Source organism: Branchiostoma lanceolatum, chromosome 9 (assembly GCF_035083965.1).
Source record: "Branchiostoma lanceolatum isolate klBraLanc5 chromosome 9, klBraLanc5.hap2, whole genome shotgun sequence".
Classification (NCBI taxonomy): Eukaryota; Metazoa; Chordata; class Leptocardii; order Amphioxiformes; family Branchiostomatidae; genus Branchiostoma; species Branchiostoma lanceolatum.
In genome coordinates, this window is record NC_089730.1 from 2,211,507 (window position 1) to 2,239,178 (window position 27,672).

The 27,672-nt window shown below is 39.8% G+C and overlaps 1 protein-coding gene across 1 annotated transcript; it reads left to right on the forward strand.

Moving 5' to 3' along the window:
* The first annotated feature begins 327 nt into the window (after window positions 1–327).
* Window positions 328–27,153, forward strand: LOC136442370 (LIM/homeobox protein Lhx2-like). Its single transcript, XM_066439181.1, has 6 exons — window positions 328–598; window positions 15,897–16,108; window positions 18,590–18,743; window positions 23,332–23,512; window positions 25,858–26,048; window positions 26,709–27,153. The coding sequence occupies exons 1-6, from the start codon at window positions 503–505 to the stop codon at window positions 26,961–26,963; spliced, it is 1,089 nt and encodes a 362-aa protein (XP_066295278.1). The 5' UTR covers window positions 328–502; the 3' UTR covers window positions 26,964–27,153.
* Window positions 27,154–27,672: the final 519 nt, after the last annotated feature.

A 27,672-nucleotide genomic window follows, 5' to 3' on the forward strand; every position in this document is an offset into this window, starting at 1 on the left:
CATAACATGATAACAATGTTCGCAATACACTACCCACACAAACAACTATTACCACCAAAGAAAGTCGCTTTCTCTTGTTGTTCCTAACTTTTTTCTTACGAACCACACCGGTTATACTTAAGAACTGACAAACACTCTTATTACAATCGGCGTGCCGTTAGTTGTACCACAATTCTAGCCCAGCGGGAATCTCTTTTTAAAAAAACCTTTCACTATTCGGTACTGAAAAAGAATATAAAGCCCGATTGAACCTCCATCCATTCATGGCCGCTGCGAGAGACCATGTTGACCATCGGCCACACAAGTGTAATGGAGTAAAACCTCGCTGTTTAGAGAGTGGGGGTTGTTGTAGTGCCCGACACTTTCTCTAGTAACAGGAGACGGTTGCCAAATATTTGCCCTGGCTAAACTCCTGAGGTACACATGTAAGGGAGTTGTTACATTGAAGGGACGTGGGTTTGTAGCCGAATGCCGGGTGGATAGGGTACATGACTATACATTAATGTTGTTGTACGGTAGAAAGCGGCAGCATTGCTGGACTGTTGTTACCATGTGTACGAAGGAAGCCAAGAGTATCCAAGGCGCATCTGTGATCAAGGTAGGTTGAACCCAAGCGGTAGAATTGCGTTAGTTCGGGCGGTAGAGGTTCGCTTTACCCAAGGGTACCGAGGCGAGGCTTTGATTTGACGTTCAAAGGGTCTTGTACGGACGAAGCCTTAATGATACTGTCAGACGTCCAGAGCACGGAGACGCTGCAACCTTCTCTCCTTGTCTTCAAGTCTGTCTCCGTCTTATTACCTGTCTAAACGTCTTCAGGTAGGCTGCTATTTCACACAATCATTTAACAAAGTTGTTTGTTATTCCTTTCTCCTGTGGCAGTATGTTATAAGTAGACAGCAGCACATATGGTCTTGCCAGTCTGGATTGATACTATCTATTCTCAATATCCAATGAAACCATACGTTACTTTTGAGGTCGTGCGATATCTTATCTTATAACAGACGATAAGATAGATGGATGGATGGAGAGATATTACAAAATATATCATCCAACGTCTATCTGTGCATCGAATCGCAATTTTTCAAGTCAGTGGTGTCACTTCACAAATTATGTGTGGAGACTTGTCGATCTTATACATGTATGTTCAAGCCATTCATAGACTATTATTTCTACCCATTTACCCATCTAACAACCTAATCCGTCCCCGATAACAGAAAATATCGAAGTTCGTTTCTCGCGACAACGAGATTTTACCGAGAAAACGACTGCAGAAAAGCCCCGTAGATCACTCGTTGTGCTATCTCGATTGCCACAATCTGTTTTCTTTTTTCCCTCTGATTAGAAATACTTCCGCCATGACGCAAAGATATTAATCTGATCCCCCGCCGCAATAATGATGAGAAAACTAGTCTGGAACAGGCTCCACGGAAGATTATGGGACTGTAGGTATGTCCTATCGGCGCCTGGGACCCAGACAATCTAACCCCGCGCACAGACCAATCTTGTGCTCAATAGTGCTCCCTTACTTCTGCGCCGCAGTGAATTATTTCCTCTTCTAAGTATATTCTTTTCTTTCAACTTATTCTTTACCATAAACAATTGATTGAACATGTCCGAACAGATTATCTGTTCAACAATTTAAATATCTAAAATTGATAGACGTGTGTTTGACAACAGTGATAGATAAGGGGGGTAAGAATGGCGTTTGGATGTTACACGTCCGTAGAGACACACACAAAACCGTACAAACTACATGTATACATTGATTGATAGCATTTTAACGACCCGCGGATCATTAATTTTCACGACTGGTGTTTCCTAAGCTGAAAAGACAACAGAAAACGCTGTGATGTTTAATTTTAGGTAACAACATTGTAGCGTAGTTTGTTGTAGAAATGTTATGATAACATGTAGTAAGAGTAGGCGGGTGTCGGGGTACCTACACGCATGTGTTGTAGGTTTTGGCCATAGAGAAACCCGTCCGATCATCGGTGGACCGTGAAATTAACAAAAGATAATCTTTCGTCTAAGAACTTGTGCAAATTGAAGCAAATTCCGACCGCTTTGTTCACAAACAAACCTCTATCAGTGGCGAAGTTCCGTTTTCTTTCCATGTCAGTAACATACACATTACATGTCGGATACAGGCGCATAGCGCCATACTCGTCTACTGAAGATATATAATCCGTTGCGGTATTTTTCAATTTCCTTTGCAACAATACAGCGCCGTAGGTACAGTACCCACTCAGACCTTTGAGTGTGGATGTGTGAGTGCGTGTGTGTAGGGTTAAAATTGCTACCTGTGGTGTATAATTGTCTGGCTACTTGTCCCGGCGCCGTGTTCGAACTCAGGCGGGTAAAGAAGGGAGGCGTCCCGACCACCGCTCGTAGTCTCTCCGCTGCTACTAGTCTAGGTAAGCCCCCCACCCTCTTTCTCCACAATATTTCAAGGCGTACTACCTTTTTTTGCTACTTATATAATATTTATACAAATGAAATCTATACTGAAATAGTTTAGACGAAGGGAGATTGAGACACCCGTACTCAAAATCCCGTTGGTACCATATGGGCCTATATCTCACCTATATCGTTAGACATTTTTTGAAAACTAAAGAAATATACTGAAATGAGGCGAAAACGCTTCTACGAAAAATGAAACTATTTTTGTGTTTTTTCTATTTTCTGTTTCTATCATTATTTTTTATTATTTTATTTGCTGCCCTCTGCCTAAATTTACTAGTAGCAGTGTATGTTGTTTTTCCTACAAATCGAAATCCGGAAGTTTTAATACGGATCATACGTTCTTGTCCATCAAATGCGTGTTTATATAATGCATGTGTATCGGCAGGGTTGTCCCAAATAGACCTAATAGACTCGAAAACATCCATCAAATTTAGAAGTACTAGGAAATACATGTCAGAAGCTGGTCGTTAGCAGATGCAGCGACATACGGTCGGGCCGGGCCCGTGAAATCGCGATTTTCCCCGCCCGTGTTTTCTCTCTGCGGGCCCCTCTTTAGTTTAAAATTCACCTGCTACTACTAAACCCATGTCTATCACACAGAAAAAAATGTTTCTGATTTGTCTTGTTTTAATTTCGGTTGTTTATCGTTTTTATTTGTGTTTTATTTTATTTTATATCTAGAATTGTTTTTCTTTTTTCTTGTGTTGCTTTGCCAAGAATTTCCTATATTTTCCGGCATAATTAGCTTAAGGTTCCGCCTCGTCTGTTCCATGCAGCTGTTTAGTTTTCCTCCTTCCAAATTTCGACTAAAATTGACGGGTGTTTCGGATCATTGATTGGCTAATTCATTAATTCAATCATCTTCGATTCTTCTTTACAATGTATTGTTGTAATGGATTGAGACTGAATGGGAAGAAGTTGAACACGCATACGGTACGGATCACAGAAAACAATGCGCTCTGTCTGCTTTAATTGTGCAACATGATTATGCTGGTTCGCGTAGCTGCGGGCAAATACTTGATATATTGCTCATGCAATGCTACAACATAAGAAAAAGCGACAAAAGAAATAATTAGAAAATCGTCTTCTAATTTTTTTCAGACTTTGAAGCTAAAATGAAAGCGTAGATATATCTACTATGTAAAAAAAAACTGAATTTTTTAAGTTATCTATCTGTATTACTACTTGCTTTTTAAGGACAAAAATTGTCATTTTTTTCTATTCAACGGCTTGAAATTGTTTAAGAAATTTTTGTTCATATGTAACTTATCCTAGCAATGTTTAGCTATTTCCAGCAGCCATATACATACCGTTTTGCTGACAGTTAACATTGGTCCTAGACAATAGTTTAAGAATATTTCTGGTAGTAACATAATGAAAATATATCTCTGGCGCTTTGTACATATCAAGAGAAGAAGTAAAGACAATAAAGATAATTTATCCTATCGACTACAATCGCGACTATCAACCTTATATAGAACGTGTTGATGACAATACCAATACTAAAGATACGACGGATAGAAATTAGTCCCTCTCTCCACCATTTAGAAAATTGAATTGCATAACCTATAAATCTATAATTGGAATATTTAAGTTGATGTCTAAGTATGGTTTGAAAGGACAACTGAATTTTTAAAAGAATGCACTGAATGAAATTCGCTCCAACTACAGTGGAAAGCGACTACAACCGACTTACAGAGGATGTATTACGAACGCTAGTTGGATATCGCTTTTTCATTCATTGAAAGGCCTGAGCGGGGGGGGGGGCATAATTGTTGGACGACCATTCGTTGCAATTTGCGTCAGAAAATATATAAAATATCTTTTGACGTACACGATGTCCTTTTGCTCCTTTCTTTACTGCCCATTTCAAATTCGAACATCTTGAATGAAACCACTATTGAGAATTATTCTTAGAAAGCTCCTTTCTTTACATAACCGTGCGTCATATTTTCTTATCTTAGATAACATGATCATTAACAGTTATTTCTATTGCTTATATAACAAAAAGGCCTGTTGTTTTGACGTCACGCTTTTCCCTTTTAGAACATTGGATACAAATTTTAATGGATCATTTAGTTATATAAGTTTGAACATTTTTTCTCATATGCCCTGCTCGCTCCCTTGGACCGTCTTGAATTAGAGAACCATTGAAATATATTGTAGAGTACTCATTACAAGATAAAGACACTTTCGTCCGTACTTTTTTACCCTCTTGAATGTGGTAACCGTTAACAGACATTTCAAGATCAAGAAAGTCAGAGATGGGTATGTCTCTTCAAAATGAGAACATTTCGTTCATCTTTATATAACGTACCTGAAGTTACCTATCTTTGAAATATGAGGAAAACGTTTTTCCATGTAAGTTTCATGAAGGAGAGAGGTAAAAAGAAAGATAAATGAGTCTTCCTTTCTACGGAGATGTTAAAGTAAGGATATACACAGTTTGATCGTTTGACATTTGCTCATCTGTGAAAGTTAGATAATGACTAGATAACGACCTGAATGTTCGCTAGTGCCATCCTCTTGCACCTGCCGTACAATGTGAGTAACCGAACATACGGAAGCGCCGATCGCTTCTCATTTCTCTCAGCATCATGTCATCCATAACTCCGTACCAATTATCTCAGCGGTACTTCCCGTAAATGAGTCCCTCTAGACCCGGCGGCTCCCCCGTGACTTCCCGTATACCACAAGCGGGCTGGTCCTTAGAAAAAAACTACTTTCACCCCTTCACGGGTTTTTTAACATTACTGTGGACAAATCTTTGTAATGACCCCCCTTTTGTTATTGTTGTAGTCCTGGGGTCCGGGTTATAATGAGCGGCACCATGCCACCCTTTGTTCATAGAGATTAAAGACGGATTAGCGATCCCCTTCAAGTCGTGTTTGTGGCTTAGTTGAGATTAAAGGTATCAGTGCCGGACAGTAGGGGTGAGGTGGATACATTCACAGTCTGACAGAGCATAGTCCGCGTTGAGCTGGGTAGGAACCACAGTGTCTTATTGTCGCCCTAAGAAGCCTACGTTCTAGACTACAGGTAGGTCTGATCATAACTTCATCCTAAACTGTGTGACGGTTATATTCAGTCGTACGATCGTCGTGTGATTGCGAACTGCGGGAATTATTGGGGTAGTCGTGAGTGTGTCGTACGATCTCGATATTCAGCTGTCCAGTTACGGAAAATGCTTCCTTTAAAAATTCTGGTCTGCTTTTATTTGGTTCTGTCATAGCCTGCTTGAAAATTCTACGACGAAATCGTACGTCAAAATCGTACGACGGCCTACGACAATTCGTACGTGTGTGGTTGCGGGATGTTTGTTACTGTCATGCATGTATGTATGGCAGGTTTGTTATCATAAATCATTTATTGATTAATACATGACCATTCTAACTCGCTAGATTTATTAACATATAACTGATTCCTCATTGCAGTTCAATTCAACAACGCTAACATCTGAAAATGGGATGATATTTAAACCATCATTTGATAGGAGGTATGCAGTATTGTTCATAATAACTTAAATTCTCTTTGTGTACGTAATTCGTGATTATTCATCATACAAATAAGACAGTAGGTAATCATACTTTTCTATCTTGAAATGCCACACAGTTAGGTTATAATTATGCTTTCTTTTTGTTGTCTTTTTATCGCTTGTGAAGTAACCAATATTACAGCCCTTTAAAATACTTCCGCCATTTCAGTTAGGTAAAAGTAACACATTTACGGCACTGGTATTTGTATGAGAACAGGACTATTGCAGGATGATCCTATTTAGATCATAAATAACTGGATTTAAGGTATTTCTTAATTATACGTCTGTCGTTTCTGATCAAATGGCATAATACCTTCACTACATCGGATGACCATTATATACAGTAAGGCTCTTTATGAAAATATACAATAGATGATATTTTTTTCTATCGTTTTGATTTTTACATTGATAATAAGAGGAACCATTGCATTGTTGTATTAAGTTTTTTTGTCTATTTTCTTGAGTTTCTAACTATCCTTCTACGCAGCTGCGCTATATCTGCACTCCCTCAACCACGTCCTTGCGACAACATAACATTTTCTTCAGTATAACGAGCAAATCAGAAAACGTATCTGTCTGCCTGCGTTATTGTTATTATTATTCCTTAGCCACTCGAGGGAACAGGTAGAGCTTGTTAGCGGCTTGTTTTGTCGTCTTCTCGGCAACGTGACCATTCATTTGCACAGATCCCGCTTGTAGAGGAGCGCCAATTAGGCAAGGAACACAGCTGAGTCGTAAGTAATGAACTGATATATGGGAACAAATTGCCTCCAACCCGACACTGTTGCTGGTTTTTCTTCTTCTCCAGTGGTTATATAAGCCACGCTTACAACATATACACGTGCCTCGCTCACTTCAGAAAACACCAAAGAACTAAGTCAAGAAGAAATAAAACTTTGTCCAATGGATTATTGAAATATCAAGCCGTTCGGAAATATTTGTTGCAATGCAGTTGAATATCATAGCATTATAAGTTGATTGATATGCTAAATGTAACATTATCCGGAAGATTTGTGCAAGCAAAAGTCATTCAAGTATAATTTTCTATCGTCTGATGCATTTATTACCTCCGTGAAACAATGGAGGTATGATACTTGTTGTGCGTGCGTGTGTGTGTGTGTGTGCGTGTGTGTGTGAGTGCATGTGTGCGCGTGTGTGTGTGTTTGTGCGTGCGTGTGTGTGTGCTTGCGTGTGTGTGTGTGTGCGTGTGTGTGTGTGCGTGCGTGTGTGTGTGTGTGTGCGTGTGTGTGTGTGTGTGTGTGCTTGTGTGTGTGTGCGTGCGTGCGTGTGTGTGTGTATGTGTGTGTGTGTGTACGTACGTGTGTGTGTGTGTGTGTACGTGCGTGTGTGTACGTGCGTTCGTCTATACGGGCTGTGTGGGTCTGTGTGTGTGTTACATTTGTGTTTCCGTTCATTTGTGGTCAGCATAACTTAATAACCTCAAGATGGATTGTGAGGATATAGACGAAGGTCAAGGTCAATTATAGCATACTGGCGATTTTCCTCGGTACTGCAGCAGAACTTTCGTTGTTTTTAAGAAATTTGTCATTTTTGTTAGTTGTTAGCGCGAACCCCCGAGTAGCATTTAGATTTCTCATTTCTGTCCCATATCCACATTTCGTAGAAATGTGTAATAATATTAATGTAACAAACACTTATTTGTAAGTTTTCAAGGATTTCATTTTTGTATATATCTTAAATGAATATCGAGTTCGTGTACAACGTTAACGTTACATGTAACACATTGACCAAGTATATTCATATGACGCACGCGTTGTGTGTTTCGTTTGATTTTACACACCATTTGATAATCTTAAACGTTCAACAATTCAAATAGTGGGAAAATTAAGTTACAGATATTCAGGATGCACACCACATAGCTTTATTCTATAGATTATCATAACAAAGGGGTCAGGCTTGGAAAATTACGAAAACCTCTACAACTTTTCCTTAAAAGCTATTGAATAGAAAGATCTTAGCAAGTCAGAAAGTTCTGTGCTTATTTTACACGCCCTTCGAAATTCTCCTTGAAACAACTTGTGCATTCTTAGCATCCTTCAGTCGTGTTGGCTAGTAACATACCAAACCGCCTGGAATTAGGGGTAATGTCAAAGGTCAAGCCCTGTGCTCACAAATTGGTGCACAGGACGTTATTAGTGGATGGTCTCTTTAGAGGAGTCCTAAATTCCAGAAGGCGGTGTTATTTTCCACTAGATTATGTATCAATCAATACATAATCAGCCGATTTTGTACAGAATTCCACTTGTGTTAAATTACACAAGGTGTTTTTTTTTTTAACAATATGATACTCACTAAACCCCTGCAGACCCTACCAGTGTATTCCCTATGCGTAAACATACATTTTTAAACGTGGATATTTTCGGCGTAAATGAGGGTGGTTAAGCACAATAAGAAGGCCAATTGTTAATAAGATATAAAAGAACACATAGCAAGACGAGTTTTTCTTAACCACCCTGACATTCTGTTTGTAATCTAACTTTTGTCAGGTATTGTCAGGCACATTGTACTTTATCGTATACTGCAAAAAATATTCATTTCTACTTCCTAAAATTATCATCCATTGGAAAATAACTCTCCCCTCTGGAGTTTAGGACTCCTTTAAATTGTATATTTATTCCAAATTAAGTCATCTGTTATGTTTATTTTATTTTTATGATTACAATTTTTTGTCTAGTAGAATTCGTTTGTAATAGAAACGGCCATCTTGGTCAAAATTGTGCTACGCATGATTTTGTTTTACTGACAGAACTGTGATTTGAGACCTTTTTTGCCCAAAAGTGTTGTTTGATACCTTCTCTGATACTCAAGTGCCTCCTGAACTCACAACACTTTTGTTTCGGTCTCTAGTATGTGGTCTGTGGGAGTAACAACTACTCTACAAAAAGTGTGGGGGGGGGGGCGTCCTTTCAACTGACACTGGGGAAAGATTCCAAAGTAAAAACAAAACACAGTCGAATTTGTTTAAGGTAGTAACATCGAAGTGTTATATTTAGAACAAGAAAAACATTTCCCTCAAATGTGGTTGTTACTCTTGGCTTCCCTTCCGGTGTCATATTTCTGTCGCGTTGTGTCTGTTGTTTTCCGTGAACACATCGTGAACAGGTCGTGAACAAATCCGCACACTTCCTGTATAAATGTTATTCTTCCTCGCACGAGGGTACGTGTGTGTGGTAGGTTTTCTCCGAGCCAAGAGTAGGCCACTGGGCTTCTTTCAGTGCACAGTTGTGATCAAAGAAGGATGTGGATTGGTCAAACCAATGTATTAAATCAAATCAAAGAAGGATGTGAACAGCTAATTGTGGGTCCAAATAAAGTCAATGTCAAGGAGCAATGCATGATTTCGTTTGAATTTTTAAAAACGGCAACTAATCATTACCAGTACATTCTAGTAACACTATAGAAGAGTGATGGATGTCACTCGAAACGTCCGGAATTTTATCCAGTTGTAGAGTTTGAATTGTCTTTATACAGTTGAAACAAAGAACTTTTCACTGGATGAAGAAAGAGGGCTAGGCAACGGAAAAGATGGAAGGATAATATCAGGGAATAGACAGGCATCAGACACTAAGATAAGCATTTAGAAAAATAGAAAACCAAGTTATGTGGGAAAAAAAGTAGTTGTCAGATCTTCTTTGGTGCCCCAGCGGTCAAAATGATTAGACTTAGGTATAATTGAGTTGAGAAAAGTCCCTCACTTTTAGAGATTTTCAACGTAATTTTTTCATCAAATGTTGCAATTCTATGGTCTATGTAATTATGATAATAATTCTGTGCCTGTAATGTGCTCATTTGCTGTCAGTAAATGAAAACAAGTGAACTTTAAGATAGAGAGGCCGTAGGTTTTGTTCCCTGGGTCAAAATACATTGTTTGAGTAACTTTGTTAGCGCCCGGCATTATTCCAGTGCTTGAGTGGACTTATGAATTTCGACACTAGCTGCCCTGCCTTTTGTCTTTCAACTAGTCTTCATTCCGCCATTCAGCCACCGCTTGCAAAGACGTCAATCAACCCTTTCACAGAAATGTTGGGCGGGAAGCCTGAGTGTTGTACATGTCACAGGTGCACAAATATGGGGAAACATGTATCCAACCGCCAGTCCCCCTCCCCACCACTCCACCCTGCAAATATGTCAAGGCAACGACAGCAAACACTCGGGTTTAACTTCATTAGGTTTTGTATAAATGCGGATTGCGAGGGGACAACATCGCAGTTTGCAGTCAAGTGTTTGTTCGCTCCCCCTCTTTAGCTCTGACTACATTCTCACGCGGTAGCGAAGCGGGGTACAGTTCGGGACAAGATACGTGTCGCTAAGCAACAGAGTTTGACGTGCGCATCCCTGTCGATTTTTGGAAATGTCACACAACGTCGAAACACTGACGATTTGAGCGCCCAACATTTGCGGACCAACTTGTAATTTGTTTTGTCGGAATCGTCAGATCGATGCAAGATATTTCACCGGCCGGCAGTGTCGCCATGCCGGAATGGTCCGAAATACGTCCCGCATCGCACCTAACAGCCAAGTCAAAATTGTTTTGGACGTGCAAATAGCAAGGGTCGGCTACTGGATTTGTCGTACAAGTGTTGTGTTAGGGACGTGGTGGCTTGGCTAGTCTGGGGTCTACTTAAATGTCATCGCTGGTACTAGTAAGATACTAAACAGGCGTTATCTGAAGGACCCCCCTCCCCCACTTAACCCAAAAGATATCGGATACACCTTACAGTCCGTAACTTTCACCCCAGTTTTAAACTTTATATGTGAGCGTCTGGCATTGGTATGATATTGTGGGTGGAGTGCTCGCTATCAAAGAAACTAGTATACACTTTTCTTGGCAATTATGAGAAAGAGTATAATGGTAGTTGAACACACACCACTGCCAGTGGACTAACCCCCTGCTGTAGTGCTTGCACAACTGTATGGCCAAATGGCTTAAATGAAACGGAATTGTGCACATAAACTGAAAGGTTTGGGAAGGGTTTTAACTAATAAATGTTTAGCATTACTTTGAACATATAAAAACTTTGATATGACAAGATATCAGTATGTACCATGATGCACTTCGTGATAGAAGTGACGTCATATTGATGGTCCTGGGTTGAGATATGATAATGTGACCAAGGTCTGGTGCATCTTAAAAAAAATACAATAACCTCCATGTAAACGAAGGTATTGTTTTCCGTCTGTGTGTTTATTTGTCTAAGTGTGTGAATATCCTAGATCAGCAGGATGTAAGGCGGAAGATGATGTAACCGAATAATAGTTGGCAAAATGTAAAAGCTGGCTTAATTCGGGCCGAAGGTTGCTCCCCTTGGATGGGAAGGGTACATGGTTGCATAAGTAGAAAATATATAGAGAAACTTAGCGAGCAATTCACATAAGAAAAAATCAAGAAATTTACAAAATCTGAAACATTTCAGGGTGGTATGAAATCTTCGATTTCTTGTTGTACACGGTGTCAAGTGACAATGCGAACGAAACCTCTGAGTCATGATAATGATAAAAAGATTAAAAACTTAACACCTATGTGACTTCGATTCCAAAATAATTGTCTGAAAATTACAAAGTTATGCTAACCGAAATTTGGCCAAAGCTCATAATGTCAACATATTATATGTTAATATATTTGTGTCAGATTGTAGTCAAGCATGGTTATCTCCTTGCTCTCAAACCTAGACCACTGTTTCTAGAAAACGTGGTTATCGTTCAACGTCGGCACACGAGTAAATCCATTGGGGGGAGGGCCACTTTAATTTCTGGGTGATGAAGAACAAACAGCAGACTATTTGACCAGCTGATTCGCACGTTTACCCAGTCCGCCACCAGAAGCCAGTTGGGGTGAGAAAAAGTAGCAAGACAAACTTCCTGAACATAAGTGGGGTGGAGGGGGCGAGGGGAAACGGTGCACTGTGTCTCCTTTCACACATACACACTCAGTTTCAACCGCCCTGGTCTCAACATGCCGGCCTGTGCCTCCGTAAGTATAGCACGTTATTCATGTCATACAACATACGGGTGTACATACAGCGTCAATGCCAACGATAGACAGTTGAAGAGTGTGTGTGGATGAAGGGGGGGGGGGGGGGGCAAGAATATCTTCTTAGACGCTCTGAAAGCAAAGATTGAAGGAAGTTGGTGGAGTTAGAATCTCGAGCGTGCATGTAGACCTTTATAACCGGGCTACCGTTGGATTTAAAAACTTCAGAAGACGTCCTAATACTTTTTCTGGGAACGAATCAGACAGAAAATGGAGTCATTGCAAAGTAGGCATCTTATTTGTAGTTGTGATTCGGGTACGCTTAAAGCTTGTTTCAAGTTTATTCCTGAGACATAAATAGGAAGAACGTTACAGTTTCTAACTACGAACAGCAACAACAAATCAAACTTTATAACAATCAGTTCTATTAGTTTTGTGTTCTTTCACGGACAGATGCTTTTCTAGATAACACAACTATTTTTGGTCTACAACAATGTTAACCACGCAGAAAAACCTTCGATTCAAACGTTTGGGCAAGGAGCTTCACACATATCTCGGTTTCATGCTCCTGGATTTGACGTCTGCGGTCGTGCAAAAAGGGACAAGCGCTCCGTTAATTGCTAATTACGTTTGTTTTTAGTAGAGAATGTCGTCATAGACCAAGGGATCTAGTCAAAACAACATCATAAATGGTAGGGTAAAAAACATTAGACAGTTTCAGAATCAACTCACGTGGAAATTTTGAGAGGAGTTCAAATGAACAGACACAAACACGCTTGTTTTTAATGACGTCCTCTCCCCTAAACACCCAGTGGTATGACCCAATTGAGGATACGATCTAACCAATCATCGACCGTTTTACTTGATAATAACCAGGCAAAAGTGAACAAAAGCCACAAGAACGACTTCTAGGAGCGAGAATTTATTTTCATTTCTCCCCAGCTTGTTCAACATCCACCATGGTGTACCGGCACTTTTACAGCGTAGGTTTTTTTTGTATGATTTTTTAATTTAATTTCATTATTGTTGCCATTTATGCTTTACGTATTTACCCACCAAATCGCTTATGGCAAGATTCTTCTACATTTAATGGACTAAAACAATATTGAAAAAAAGACATGGTTTGGATATTGGAAAATTCTAGGTAACTGTTTTGTTTTGCATTTCTCAAAATCTTTACCCAATTGTAATTTTTAGGGAATTTTGATCGGTTTTTGGCGTCATTATCATAGCCCTTAATTTGCCCTAAATCATTTTATTGCCCCTATTAAAAGTCTTTGTTTTCATTCGTAATTCCAATCTATAGTTTGTGTGCCGAACGTTTTGTATGCATTACATATTTCAAATTTCTAAACCATAGAAAATAACTTAAGACAAAGAAATCTATTTCTTATCGCGTAATCATTTTTGATCTACAAGAATAGAGAATATCACCTTTCCTTTTATCATTTAAACATTTTAATGTTGGATCAACCAATCAGCATTTCTATGTTAACCGTCTAAATAGTTCGGTTCTTGTGATATGTTTTGTATGAATGGGTCAATGTATACTAGATAGTGCTTTTTGCCTAAAATAGTTGCACAGCAATTGCTGTTGCTATAAGCGTGGGTTGTTGAAAATGTACATGTATTCAACAGAATATTCATCAAACTGTTTATAGAGATGAAGTCCTTTTTGCTGAGCACAATTACGAGAAATTTATGGCCAACTGAGAGAACGGCAGAAATGTACTGTAATCTTTCAGACGGGAGGATGTTAATCTCAATTGATGTCTGAATGTTTCAATGCGTTTTCGTGGTCACCTAATTCACACAGTAGTAACAATCTACTAATGTGTTGCAATCTAGATAAATAATGTGTTAACAATCTATGTAGATGGATAAGAAATAAAAATACATAATCCAAATATATGATGACATAGCTTGTAATATTTTTCAGAACCACGTTTTGGTTAACATTTGAGCTTCTTGCCACAATTCTCTTTGTTGCTACTGTTGCTTTTGTTTTGTGATCCTAAGTTCATTGTTTCCCATATTGGTACCAAGGTGTGGTTATGATCGTTTTGTGACCAAAAATCATGCGAACTCCCAAAGTACATTGATCTCCTACCAATACCTTGCTTATGAAACAAGAAGACTTACTGACCAACTGATATCGTATCACAAATGCGTATTGTTGCGTTTGTTGGAGGCCAGAATTCCATTCTTAGTTTGTAGTTTGTAGCCAGTTACGTTTTCCCATCTGTGACTCTTAATCATCATTTTCGCTTGAATGTATTTCTCTTCTATCTCTCTTCGGAGTAACGAAGACCTATGAACCAAATAGTGTTATACTGAATATGCGTTTGTTGGAAGCCAGAATTCCATTTTTAGTTTGTAGCCACAGTTGCGTTTTTCCCCACTCTTAATCATCATCTTCGCTCAGACGTACCTCTCTTGTTTATCTCCTTTCGGAGCTACGAAAAGACATACTGATCAAATTCTGTTATATACTGAATATGCACTCAGCGTTTGTTGGACGCCAGAATTCCATTTTCAGTTTGCAGCCACAGTTGCGTTTTCCTAACTCTTAATCATCATCTTCGCTCAGAAGTACCTCTCTTGTATATCTATCTTCGGAGCAAATTAAAGAAACCCTGACCGAATGGTGTTATATACTGAATATGCACTCAGCGTTTGTTGGACGCCAGGATTCCATTTTTAGTTTGCAGCCACAGTTGCGTTTTCCCAACTCTTAATCATCATCTTCGCTCAGAAGTACCTCTCTCCCCGACCATCTCTCTTCGGAGCGATCCGCTAGTTTACCGGCTTTGCCTCCCCCATGAGACGGCGTGGCGCCGGTCTCCCGCGGCATCATTACCTACGAACACCTGTAGCGCTCTCACCCGGACAGACTCTGAATGATGGCACATTTCTATCATCTTTAATCCGTCTTGATTCAAGTCGTGGGCTAGAAGTCTTCGTCTCTTTCCTCTCTCTCCTGCCATTTGAAAGCTTTGTGCATGTATGTGACGGCAGTGGCGACCGGTCGTTCTTTGAAGAGATTCGCATGGTACATCTGTTGTTGTTGTGAGAGTGTTGTTGTGATTCATGTTGTTGTTTTTTATTCAACGTCAGCTACTTGTCCATCTATGACAATTTATCATAACGTTTTTTTTTTTACATGTAGGTCTTCCTTATCTAGTTTACTACATGTCGTTATACTTAACGTTGCAATACGGGAAAATAGAAGATATCCGAAGTTACGTTTTTTGACGTTTTTGTAAACTATGATATAGTTGATGTTGTTGTTGTTGTTTATTCAACGTCAGCAACTTGATTTCCTACGACTATGTATTGTAACGTTTTTGCCCATGTATTTTTTTCTCTATCTAGCTTTAAGACTACCTATATTCTTTAATGCAAGATTTTACATATGAAAAGAATCAGTATATCCGACTTGGAATATCGTTAGCATTGAAATTTTTCCAGACTTGTTTATTGCATGCCATTGTTCTGAGATCTTGTTGGCATCAAATGTAGAATCAGGCATAATCAGGCTTTTATCTAATGTACCGGACAAGTATCGGAGGGACAAAATCTTCAACCGATGATTGGAAAACGCATTGAGTTGTTGCATGTCTCAAATCTCCCGTTGTTCGTAGGGACGTCAAGATGTTCATATTCTTGAATGTAGTTGATATGTTCTTAAGCCTGCTTACCTTCGCCAAGAAGGCCATGTTTTTGTGTGTGTTTGTGAACAACAAAACTCTAGATCTAGAAGTCAACGATGGATCTTTATGATTTTTAGTGTATTGGGAGGGATTGGGAAAAGGAAGAAATTCACAGATTAGTTGCCTCCTAGTAGCTTTCTACGGTACTGCAGCGGAGTCTCCGGTTTTGATATCTTATCTCTTTATTTCCCAGACGATGCCAGTGGTAAACCTGGACACCAAGCCGGGGTCCATCGCCTGCGGAGGTTGCGGGGAGAAGATTCAGGATCGGTTCTTCCTCCACGCCGTGGACCGCCAGTGGCACTCCGCCTGTCTCAAGTGCTGTGAGTGTGACGTGCGGTTAGATTGCGAACTGACATGTTTTTCCAAAGACGGCAGGATCTACTGTAGAGAGGACTACTACAGGTGGGACACCGTTTGTTTGTTTGTTTGTTTGTTTGTTTGTTTGTGCTGTGAGTGTGACGTACGGTTGGACTGTGAATTGACGTGTTTCTCTTAAGACGGCAGGGTCTACTGTAGAGAGGACTACTACAGGTGGGACACCGTTTGTTTGTTTGTTTGTTTGTTTGTTTCTTTGTTTGTTTGTGCTGTGAGTGTGACGTACGGTTGGACTGTGAATTGACGTGTTTCTCTTAAGACGGCAGGGTCTACTGTAGAGAGGACTACTACAGGTGGGACACCGTTTGTTTGTTTGTTTGTTTGTTTGTTTGTTTGTTTGTGGTGTGAGTGTGACGTACGGTTGGACTGTGAATTGACGTGTTTCTCTTAAGACGGCAGGGTCTACTGTAGAGAGGACTACTACAGGTGAGAAACTTGTTTTGTTTTTGTTTGTTTGTTTGTTTGTTTGTTTGTTTCGCATAGCCAGTAAACCACTCTAGAGCTTCGGCTACAGTACAAGTACAAGTTTCTTAAGACTGTTAATTTTCTAAAACTAAAATTTGAGTAACACCAACTCTTATAACTCTACTGGGCACTCTAGGACTATACTCCAAGCAGAGGTTTGGTCGAGGGGTAGTAGTGGCCGGGATTTTTTACGTTGGCCAACGTTAAAAAAAAACCGGCCACTACCTCCCCCCCCCTCCCCGACCAAAACCCCTGCTTGGAGAATACTCTAGGACCGTCACATCGAAAAGTGAACTGTAAATTTAAAGAGATATGCTAAACACAGAATCAGTAATCTCCGAGGAATGCACACTTCGGACATCCAGGTATTCAATACATTTTTGAAATGGCCTCAATAACGAGTCTTAGAGTGTGACAAAAAGTATATATATATACGTTAGTGAGAAGTTGTTTAGCAAATTCTTACCAATTAGAATAAAAGCTCCCCTTATATTAAATGTAATTACATATTACTGGACCTGGTGCCGTCTTATTGCTTAAAGGCATCCAGAGCATTTTATGAGGCTTGAAACTTGAATTAAAAAACTCCAATTCTAGTCATTCCTACACATAGTAAGTTTCAATAAAACTATACCAATACATATCAATATAACAAGAGCAAAGATACGATATCGTTGTGTGGTGAGAACTGATAGAAAATCCAAGCCCTAATAGACTGATCCTGACTGTCCATCACAATTAGCGGTTCGACCAATGAGAGAGTGACTGCATGTCCGTCAAATATTTGCATTTTTATGTTTCAATTTTGCATTTCTACGTTTTGACGGTGGTGGGCAGGGCTATGGTATTTACAGTATTTACAGAAGGCGCGCGAAACTAAAATATTACACCTGGTAACCATGTAGATTATTTTTGTGCCGTTTTTGCGAACTTTTGGAAAGAAATCCGAATGGAAATGTGGTAAACAGTGGCATTAATTGTCAATTCCATAAAGATTACACCAACTAGAATTAATATTTCCAATTTTCAAGTCTCATAAAATGCTCTGGGTGCCTTTTATACGCTGGTCCCATTTTTCTTGTATGATTTAAAGATATAACATATATCACCCATACCTCTCTCTACGTGTTTTCCCGGTTAATTGTATTTCTCAACTCTTGAATTACTAACGTTAGGTGTAATAAAAATGCTTGTCAAGTATAATGAATTAGAATTTCCCCTGTAAGCTATTCCATAGGAATGACATAAGGGGCTTATAACAACTCTGACGTTTTGAGACATTTGCATCTAATCCAATTAGGAAGAACGCACGTCGATTGGTCGTTCGTCTATTGTTCTGATAGGTTATAATGAATCTGATTCACTGGTACAAGCCAAATACTAGTGTCGAACAAAATGTAAGCTACTGAAAGCTATTATAATATGCGCGTGTTTCCATTCCGATGTAGAATCTTTTGTCTTGAAAATGAACTTGAGAGAAAGATATAGATCATTAGAAAAACAAATGTCCCTTCAAGCGGTTGCCCTTTTAATCCCTCTTTCCACTAGAAGGCGATTGTTGAGCGACTGTACTGTGACCAAAATTGCATATCTGTGTAACGATTGCTTTCATAATTGGAATTTGATACATGATGTAAAAGAGTGATTTAAAAGACAATAGAAATACAGTGGTTCAATTGTCATGTTGCCATACATTGCACCTGTTTCAATTGTCAGGCAATAAAGTTCTTCGTCATCTTCTTCATTAAACGTTAAAATAGCTTGTTCTTTTTCTATGAAATTTTTAGAGTGATATGTGAAATTGGTCGTTAAGCAACGCGTCGCAGCCTCTAGCGGTCAGGTGTGTTATGTGGTGTTAATGTTGACATACTATGTACCAAGATGGTAGACGAATATTTCTTTTAAAGTCGATAGATAGATACTATTAACATGAACTGGTTTGGATACATGCTTTTGAAAACCATATATCATGTTGGCTGAGCGAGTGTGAATGTGTTTTTATTTGTTTGGTTATTCATTTGTTTATTTGTTATTGTTTACCAGACGGTTTGCAGTTCAGCGGTGCGGGCGGTGCCACCTGGGCATCACGGCACGTGAGATGGTGATGAGAGCACGTGACTCCGTCTATCACCTGACCTGTTTCACCTGTGTTACCTGCGACAAGGCACTCACCACGGGGGACGAGTTTGGCATGCAGGTGAGAGAAACATGAGAGAGAGGGGAGAAGAGAGAGAGGGGAGAGAGAGAGAGAGAGGGAGACAGATTGAGAAAAACACAGAGACAGAAACAGACTATGAAAGGTAGCCATGGAGAAAGAAAGAAAGAAAGACTGACAGAGAGAAACATAGAAACGGCAAGAAATAGACAGACAGAAAAAAAGAGACGGACAGGCACACAGAAATAAAAAAAGTGACAAATGGAGAGGCAGACAGAAAATGAAAGAAAAGGAAAAAAAGAATCCGGGAAAGACAGAAAGAGACCTGACATATAGACAAAGGCAGCCAGAGAGAGAGAAAAAAAACTTACAGAGCGAGAGCGAGCGAGCGAGAGAGAGAGAGAGAGAGAGAGAGAGAGAGAGAGAGAGAGAGAGAGAGACAGACAGACAGACAGACAGACAGACAGACAGACAGACAGGTAAACAGACAGCCAGACAGACAGACAGAGAGGGTCCCCCGAAAGTGCGAAATGGAACGAAATGGAACGAAATGGAACGAAATGGAACGAAATGGAACGAAATGGAACGAAATGGAACGAAATGGAACGAAATGGAACGAAAATGGAACGAAATGGAACGAAATGGAACGAAATGGAGCGAAATGGAACGAAATGGAACGAACTAAAACGTATGTAACATTATGAAATGAAATACCAGTAGATATCGAAATATAAGGAACGTTGTAACATTCACAGTAGACGGGAACAGGAAGCAAATACATAATATAACGTGTTTTATTTATTGAATCTGTTTGATAATAGTAAATACAACTTTTTTGCCGCATTTGTGTGGCTAGATTCTTCCCTGAAAATGGGAGCGCCGCGTGCAAAGAGATTCAGCGCTCTTCCTTTGTGTTTATCAACGATCTGCAAATGAACTGCTGAAAATAGCAGGGAAAACAAGCAAACGGAATTGAGTGTCGAAGTAAGGACTAGATTATACAGAGGTTCGTGGTAACATTGCATCTCATAATTCACCAAGAGGGCATGAGGCAAGCGTAATTTTATTATTTATACAGCGTGTTTGTGTGTTGCAAATGGAGCCCCGCATGCAAATGAACCGCCAATGTTGCCAGCGCATCAGAACTGTGCACGTGGGCGTGCTACCGACAGGGTGAATAAAACTCCGACGTCCAAGTTTTATCTATATACGGTTTTAGTCCATAACTAGTACGTAGCATATGCATATCTCCGCAACAACGATTTTTATACAACCAATTGTTCGGCTGGTCGGCTGTCGGAGAATGGACCCTTTCGTTAATGATGTGCAAATGCAGCTCTGCGCTGTGTCACCAATGTGACATTTCACACTCCATTCAATCACGGACGTGGACTGAGAACTACCGCTGGAGACATTTCTGCTTCCTTGTTCACGACAAAACAAAGGGAGGGTGTGAACGAGAAGGACATGGCTTCACAGTTCACAACACGCAAACACGCTGTATAAATAATGAAGTTACGCTTGCCTCATGCCCTCTTGGTGAATTATATTTATGAGATGCAATGTTACCACCAACTTCTGTATAATCTAGTCTTAACTTCGATACTCAATTCCGTTTGCTTGTTTTCCCTGTTATTTGCAGCAGTTCATTTGCAGGTTGTTGGTAAAATCAAGGAAGAGCGGCCGAGCTCTTTGCACGCGGCGCTCCCATTTTCAGGGAAGAATCTAGCCACACAAACGCGGCAAAAACGTTATATTAAATATTATCAAATAGATTCAAGAAATAAAACACGTTATATTATGTATTTGCTTCCTGTCCCCGTCTACTGTGAATGTTACAACGTTCCTTATATTTCGCTATCTACTGGTATTTCATTTCATAATGTTACATATGTTTTAGCTCGTTCCATTTCGTTCCATTTCGTTCCATTTCGTTCCATTTCGTTCCATTTCGTTCCATTTCGTTCCATTTCGTTCCATTTCGTTCCATTTCGTTCCATTTCGTTCCATTTCGTTCCATTTCGTTCCATTTCGTTCCATTTCGTACTTTCGGGGGACCGGACAGAGACAGGGGCAAACAGAGGCAGTTACGGCAGAAAGACACATAGAAAGAAAGGCATAGAGAGTTTGAGAGCTAGGAGAAACACTAATACAGGAGCTTTAGGATCGCTTCAAAACTTTAGAATACTTTCTTACGCAACGCAGAGTTCTATTGTACTTTCTGAAACAACAACACTTTTGAAATAAATTTATTTGACAACGTAGTATAGGCATAATTCATACACACTTAACTACACTTTCATTTGAATTCTGTATGTACCGGTATTAGCCCTGTCACTGCAGCTGATTCAAATCATATATTACAAAGCAGATTTCCATATCCAGAAAATGACCTTTATTACCCTTAAAACCCCAGAGGAGAAAATCCACAAGCGGCCACCCTATATATATGACCTGGGTTCTTAATTGGCCTCAGAGGGCTCCTGAACAGAAAGCAGGGCAAGCCTAGACACAAAGGCCCCCTGAATTTGTTTGATCCTTATGTATGACGCGTGCTGAATTGTATGACGCCTTTTTCCGTCCGAGTCGAAGATTATTATTATTATCATTAATAACTGTCCACTGAAAGAAGCACGCGTCCAGTCTCGTAGGTCCCCTTTCGAATTCCACTAGACGACGATCGCACTGCGTCCTCGCTACGACATTAATTGGATTTAAATAACCCTTCATTTCATAATTGAAATATCATGCTAAATTTACAAGTATGCCTGAAAAGACAACAAAACACGCAAATCGTTAAAAGATTCGTTTTCATCTATGGAATTCGTTGAGCGCTCTGTAAAATATTGCCAGGTCGCAGCGAAGTCGCCGTTTAGTTACACAAGTGTCGGCACACATACACCACAAAGGGTTTTCCGCCATTATGATATTATGTATAATCCTATATAGTCATTTACAGAACGAGTGGACCCACTCTTCTCTCCATGTGGTTCCAGCGCGGGTGATAATTCAGGAACATCTTTCAATTCGATTTCTTTCTCGTAGCGACGCCAGGAAAAATTTGTAGTAATTGATATTTTGGCTAACGTTTTACCGAGTGAAACAGACGGAGAGGTTCCTAGACTGGACTTGAAATAAGAACATGATGGCGGCTGTGGAAGTGACCACTGAAGTCTTAACTGTTTCTGACAGACTTCATGTCGGCTAAGATGAAATTGACCTTAACGAGGTTGTTGTCCCGCGATCTTGTCATCTAGTTGTCAGGACTCTGGTTCAACACCGTCTCTTCCGTTTGCACCATCACGATAAAAATCGCGTAAACAAATAGTGTACACGGAACACAGAACCGGCGATGTTATTGACTCATATTTGAGTGCATAACTTAACTAGATGCATAGAAATCCTCATTTTTCGTCAGATATCTTTAATTATGTTGTTTTGACGATAATCTAAAGACAACAAAACACACAGAGCGTAAGAAGATTCGTTTTTATCTATGAAAGTGGATGAGCGCTCTGTCAAATATTGCGAGGTCACAGCGAGCTCGCTGTTAAGTTGCACAAGTGTCGGCTTTGATGTGTTTTTCCTTTCTATCTTTCTATCACTATCTGTATTTATCTATGTTATACCTTCCTGTCTTTGTCCAGACATGACTGTAGCTATTCAACGTATTGCCACCTACTAATACTAACACTTACACTTACACTTACACTTCCAGTATACATAGATATGTCCTACGATTTAAGAAAACTCGAGCTCAATATCGTTGTTCTCTTGACAAATGACTACATAAAATGACTACATGAAGGATAAAACTGAATAATAACGGTCACTTTTCTTGCGGAGGAAAAGATAATATTATCATATGAAATAGATAAGCAGTTATTAGATTATATGATTAGCGACTGTGTACCTGTTCTGGTAGCAAACGCCTTAACGCTTACTGTATAGACAATGCAGCGTTTGTTTATTTTCCAGTGCCATCTACTGTAGATATCACTACGAGACAAAAATGAAATAGAATTAAAACTGTCACTTCATATGAAAGAAAAGATGTTAAATAAGTATTATTACATTAAATAGATAGGTAAATATTAGATGATATGATTAGCCGTAGAAACGATTGTGTACCTTTTCTGGTAGCAAACGCCTGAACGCTTACTGTATTAGATAATACAGTGTTTGTTTATTTTCCATGGTAGTGCTATCTACTGTAGATGCCACTTCGAGACAAAAATGAAATATGATGATAACTGTCGCTTTTTATGAAAGATAAGATTACTACTAATAATAATAATATTACAACATTTATTTATTTACAACATTAGATAGATAAGTAAATATTAGATTATATGATTATATAATTGTGTAATTTTAAAGTAGCAACGCCATAGCGCTTACAGTATAGATAACACAGTGTTTGTTTATTTCCTAGGGCAGTGCTATCTACTGTAGATATCACTAGGAGACAAAAAATTAATATAATGATAATTGTCGCATTATATGAAAGAAGATAGATAAGTAGGTATCAGATTATATTATAAGCCGTAGAAACGATTGTGTACCTTTTCTGGTAGCAAAAGCCTTAACGCTTGCAGTATAGATAACACAGTGTTTGTTTATTTTCTAGGGCAGTGCTATCTACTGTAGATATCACTACGAGACGTTTATGCGGTCTGACGGAAGGTATGGCGCGGCCATGGGCTCCAAACCTCTCCCCCACTCCCCCTACTACCACAGCCCCGGAGGCGTGTCCTACCGCGGCCGGCCCAGAAAAAGAGGAGACTCCGACTCCTACTGCAGTGTACCAGGTACTACAATCATGTACTAACTTCATTAAGAACCGGTCACATCAGTCGCACGACCGTCGTACGATTGTCGTATGATCGCATTCTTGAAATAGTCGTGAATGTGTCGGATACAAAAATGTTCTGTTTTGTTACGGAAAAGGCTGTTTTAGAGATATTCTGTGTCTGTCACAGCCTGCTTGAAAATTTTACCACATTAAAATCGTACGACGGCCTACGACTAATATGATCCACACAATTCATACAACGCAACGCAAAGCAACGTATACATTAATTCTACGATATTAATCTACTCTACAAAACATCATATAGTTCGGTGGAATTTCGAACACCTTGGCCATTTATTGTACGTTTATCTATGAACTGTCCTATATTTACAATGCAGAGATCGTCACTTGTCAATAGGAAACTACATTTGCTCTGTTGATCCATTGGTGAGAAATTTTGGCATAGAAGACAATAGAAATCTATATAATGTTTACACACATCATAATGTCTCGGTCATTTAATTGAAAAGTGAACAAATTAAATGATGTGCGTTCATTCTACTCGTTCTGAACAAAATAGACAATCTCTTTGACAAACAAAAATTATGAATGATATAATTTTTTGCATTTTAGCGTCAGAAGTCTTTATACTGTTAAAACAGAACGGTTACCTTTCTTAAGATTATGATTTAGAATCAAGCAATTATGAACTAAAGAAAACAACAGCTGAGATTCGGAAAACGTCTTTAGATATTGCTCACAATATCCAAATTTCTTGTGACACTGGCTGTTCTCTGTTTCAATATTTCTTTATTATAACATAATAGTAATCTCCATTGGCATGATATAAAGAATATGTAGTAAGGTATCTTGGCATGAAAGTTCGTCTGTATTTGTCTAAAAACAAATGACTTCATTGCGAGTCAATGCCTTTGTTCATTGCGCGTGCTTGCTACAATTTTCTGATCCTAAAAGATACAGTCATGCTATTTAAGCTTGTTGTGTGAAACACGTCCAATGCGGATTTCAAAACTCTTCATACACAATCTCTATCACAAATCTCTTTATTTGTATAACGTCTTTCCAGACAAATCCGGGCGTATTTCCATAGCTAGAGTTCTTTATTGCTGAGCTGTAAGGTCGGTTGAGACGGAAGATAGATCATGCATAACTTCTATGGGATGCCATAAATTGTGCCCTGGCTCTAATTGGTTGCGTTTTCGGGGGCGGTTGGCTACTGTATTTCATCTGGAATGACCCGGGCAGGCAACTATGAACAGCCGCGCGCTCCAACCTCGCCAACTTCTCACGGAAAGTCACGGAGACCGCCTCTCAAAGGACACGCAGCCTCACCAAGACTTCGATGGCGGAACAGATGAAAGCGCGCGAGCCGAATTTTTGGGAAATCTGGCCCTAGCGTGGCTTATATCAGTTTTATCAATAATTTGGAGGTAGAGTTCACGGGCAGTCGGCGTCACCCGCTAAAGGAAATGGCATTTAAGAGCCGCATGTCGCTACAGCTTCCTCAAAGTATCTCGGAGGAGTCAAGTAACGCCTTTATCTTAGTACCGGGTACAAGTCTTGGCACGGTGCGATATGCGCTCTTAACAGGGGATGACGGAATAAATGCCAGCTCCAAAATATGTCAATACAGAGAGATCGTGCTCTATCCTCACAAAGTACAGATAACGTAATGTTCAGCACGTACCGTTAAAGATACCATTATATTGTAGCAAGCATCCTGACTTTCACGGATAGCAAACACGCACACATACGCAAACACACACAAACACACGAAAACATACAGACCCACATACATACATGCATATATACACACACACTGATACACACAGACACACGCACAAACGCGCACGCGCGCACAAACACGCATACACGCTCCCACGCACACATATGCGCATGCACACACATACACGTGTGTGAACCAATTGGAAGTAATTCAAAGGCCAACTGTTAGGCGTAAAGTATAGAAGTACGAAATGTTCACGTATATTTTGTCATCTAGAAACTACAATATAATGAAACAAACTTTGCAAATTTGTCAACACATGTTTTCAGAAGAGGAAAGAGACTGTAGAAATAGATGGAATATAGCATAACGTCTGTTCAGTTTTATTTTAGTTATCTTACTTAATGCATTTAGCTCACGTTGGGCATGGATATGCAATAAAGGTCGTTGTCATTGTACTGAATCTACGTCATATTTATCTCCATGAAATATGGAGATACAGTTTTGAGTGTGTCTGTGTGTCTGTCTGTGTGTCTGCCTGTCTGTGTGTGTGTGTTTGTGTTTCCGGACTCCTGTAGTCAGCATAACTCAAGAACCTCTTGTTCCTTCTGTAGGATCAAGTGATAATGAGAATGACCTTGACCTTGACGGCCATGGAGCCACCAAGACCAAGAGAATCCGGACGTCGTTCAAACACCACCAGCTCCGCACGCTGAAGTCTTACTTCGCCATCAACCACAACCCCGACTCTAAGGACCTTCAGCAGCTCGCACAGAAGACCGGACTCACCAAGAGAGTCCTACAGGTAAGGTTTGAAACAAAGATTACGACCTAAGAAAACGGATGTGTTGTTTTCGGTCTGTGTATTTGTTTTTGTGTGTGTTGGCAATTATTGGCATATTGCAGGGTGTGAGGCAGAGAAAATGGTGTAACCGGAGACTTGCAGGATAGGAAAACTTGTTTTAACACTGTATAGATTGATGCAAAGATGTGAATGAATGACACAATGGGTTCCATGTTCGCGGGTGGTTTTGTATGTTTTTCATCTGCAGGCGCAGGTGTACAATTGGAATTTTGAAACATTTGTAGCGTTGTAATCTCAGATAGAAGAATTTTATTGGTTGACAATCGTAACGGGTACAATGTATGGCAATTTATAGATACATAACAATCGACAATTTCTAATGTTTAACAATTTCAAAGAACTTATTTATAACATGAATAACAATCGATCTAATAATATGCATTCAACTGGCTAAAACTGTATACAATGTATGAGTATATTGATGTTAATGTAAATGTACACAGATGTCCTCGTTAACATTTGTTTGTGCATTTTGCAATGGTTTTGACGAAACAATGCAATGCTTTAGGCGTATAAGTGAACTTCTGTAGACTGTACGTGAGTCTACAAAGTCAGTTAATTTTCTATATTTCACACGTGTTATTTTATTTTGTCTCTTAGGTTTGGTTCCAGAACGCCCGCGCCAAACACCGCCGCAACGCCCTGCGGTTGTCAGACGACGGTAGAGACGGTGTTTCTGGGGTCAGCTTGGACGTGGGCGTGTCGGCCTCCCCCACCTCCCTCTCCGGCCCAATCAGCACCTCCAGCTCCCCCACTCTACCGGACCTCTCCCCGAGAACCACCGACGCCTTCTCCGCCTTAACCAACTCTCCCGGACCTAATGTCGAGTCCGCTTGTACCCTCGCCTCTCTATAAATGGAGTTGTGTCTTAGAACTTGCCTCCGATTTTACATATGCCAAAAAAATGTTATAGTGTTTTGTCTGTGAATTTGTGGACATTTCACAAATCTGGGATGTTTTAGTAAAGCGGGGATCTCTCTGGGCCGCGCCTATTTGCGACAACTTTGCGAACAGTTCCCGAATTTTTCCTTGCGGTCACATGCGTAGAATAACTCTGCAAAAAGTGGCCGCGCCCGGACTGTCACATCCACAGTTTCAGCCCCAAATTGACAAGATAACCTTCTTAAAAATCACAGTTTCGTCACTAAATTGATAACCAATGTAAAATGATTAAGATTCAACACAAATGAGATTTGCAGTGATTGCGCCTGTTGGCGTCAAGTTCGCGTCTAGTTCGCGCCCACTCGCGCCATTTTGCCAATTATTCGTTATTATCTTCGCCGAGAAGATTATGTTTTCGGTTACTCCAGCTGTAGGGTGGGTCTGTATGTATGTCAAGATGATAACTGGAGAAACCTTTGATGAATCTTCATAATTTTTGGTAGGTGTGTAGTGGTTGTGCGAAGGAAGGTTAAGTTCAAAAATCATTTACCAGGCGTTTTTAACAGTACTGCAGCGGAATCTGCAGGTTTGTGTGTTTGCATATAGGCAAAAAAGTGACGGAAACGTTGATGAATCTTCATGATTTTTATTAAAAGAATTCAACATTTCAGGCGACGAATTG

Coding starts and splice junctions, on each gene's coding strand:
- LOC136442370 (XM_066439181.1), top strand. CDS start 503: ATGTTGTTGTACGGTAGAAAGCGGCAGCATTGCTGGACTGTTGTTACC. Junction 599..15,896: donor AAGGCGCATCTGTGATCAAG/GTAGGTTGAACC, acceptor TTTATTTCCCAG/ACGATGCCAGTGGTAAACCT. Junction 16,109..18,589: donor TGTAGAGAGGACTACTACAG/GTGGGACACCGT, acceptor ATTGTTTACCAG/ACGGTTTGCAGTTCAGCGGT.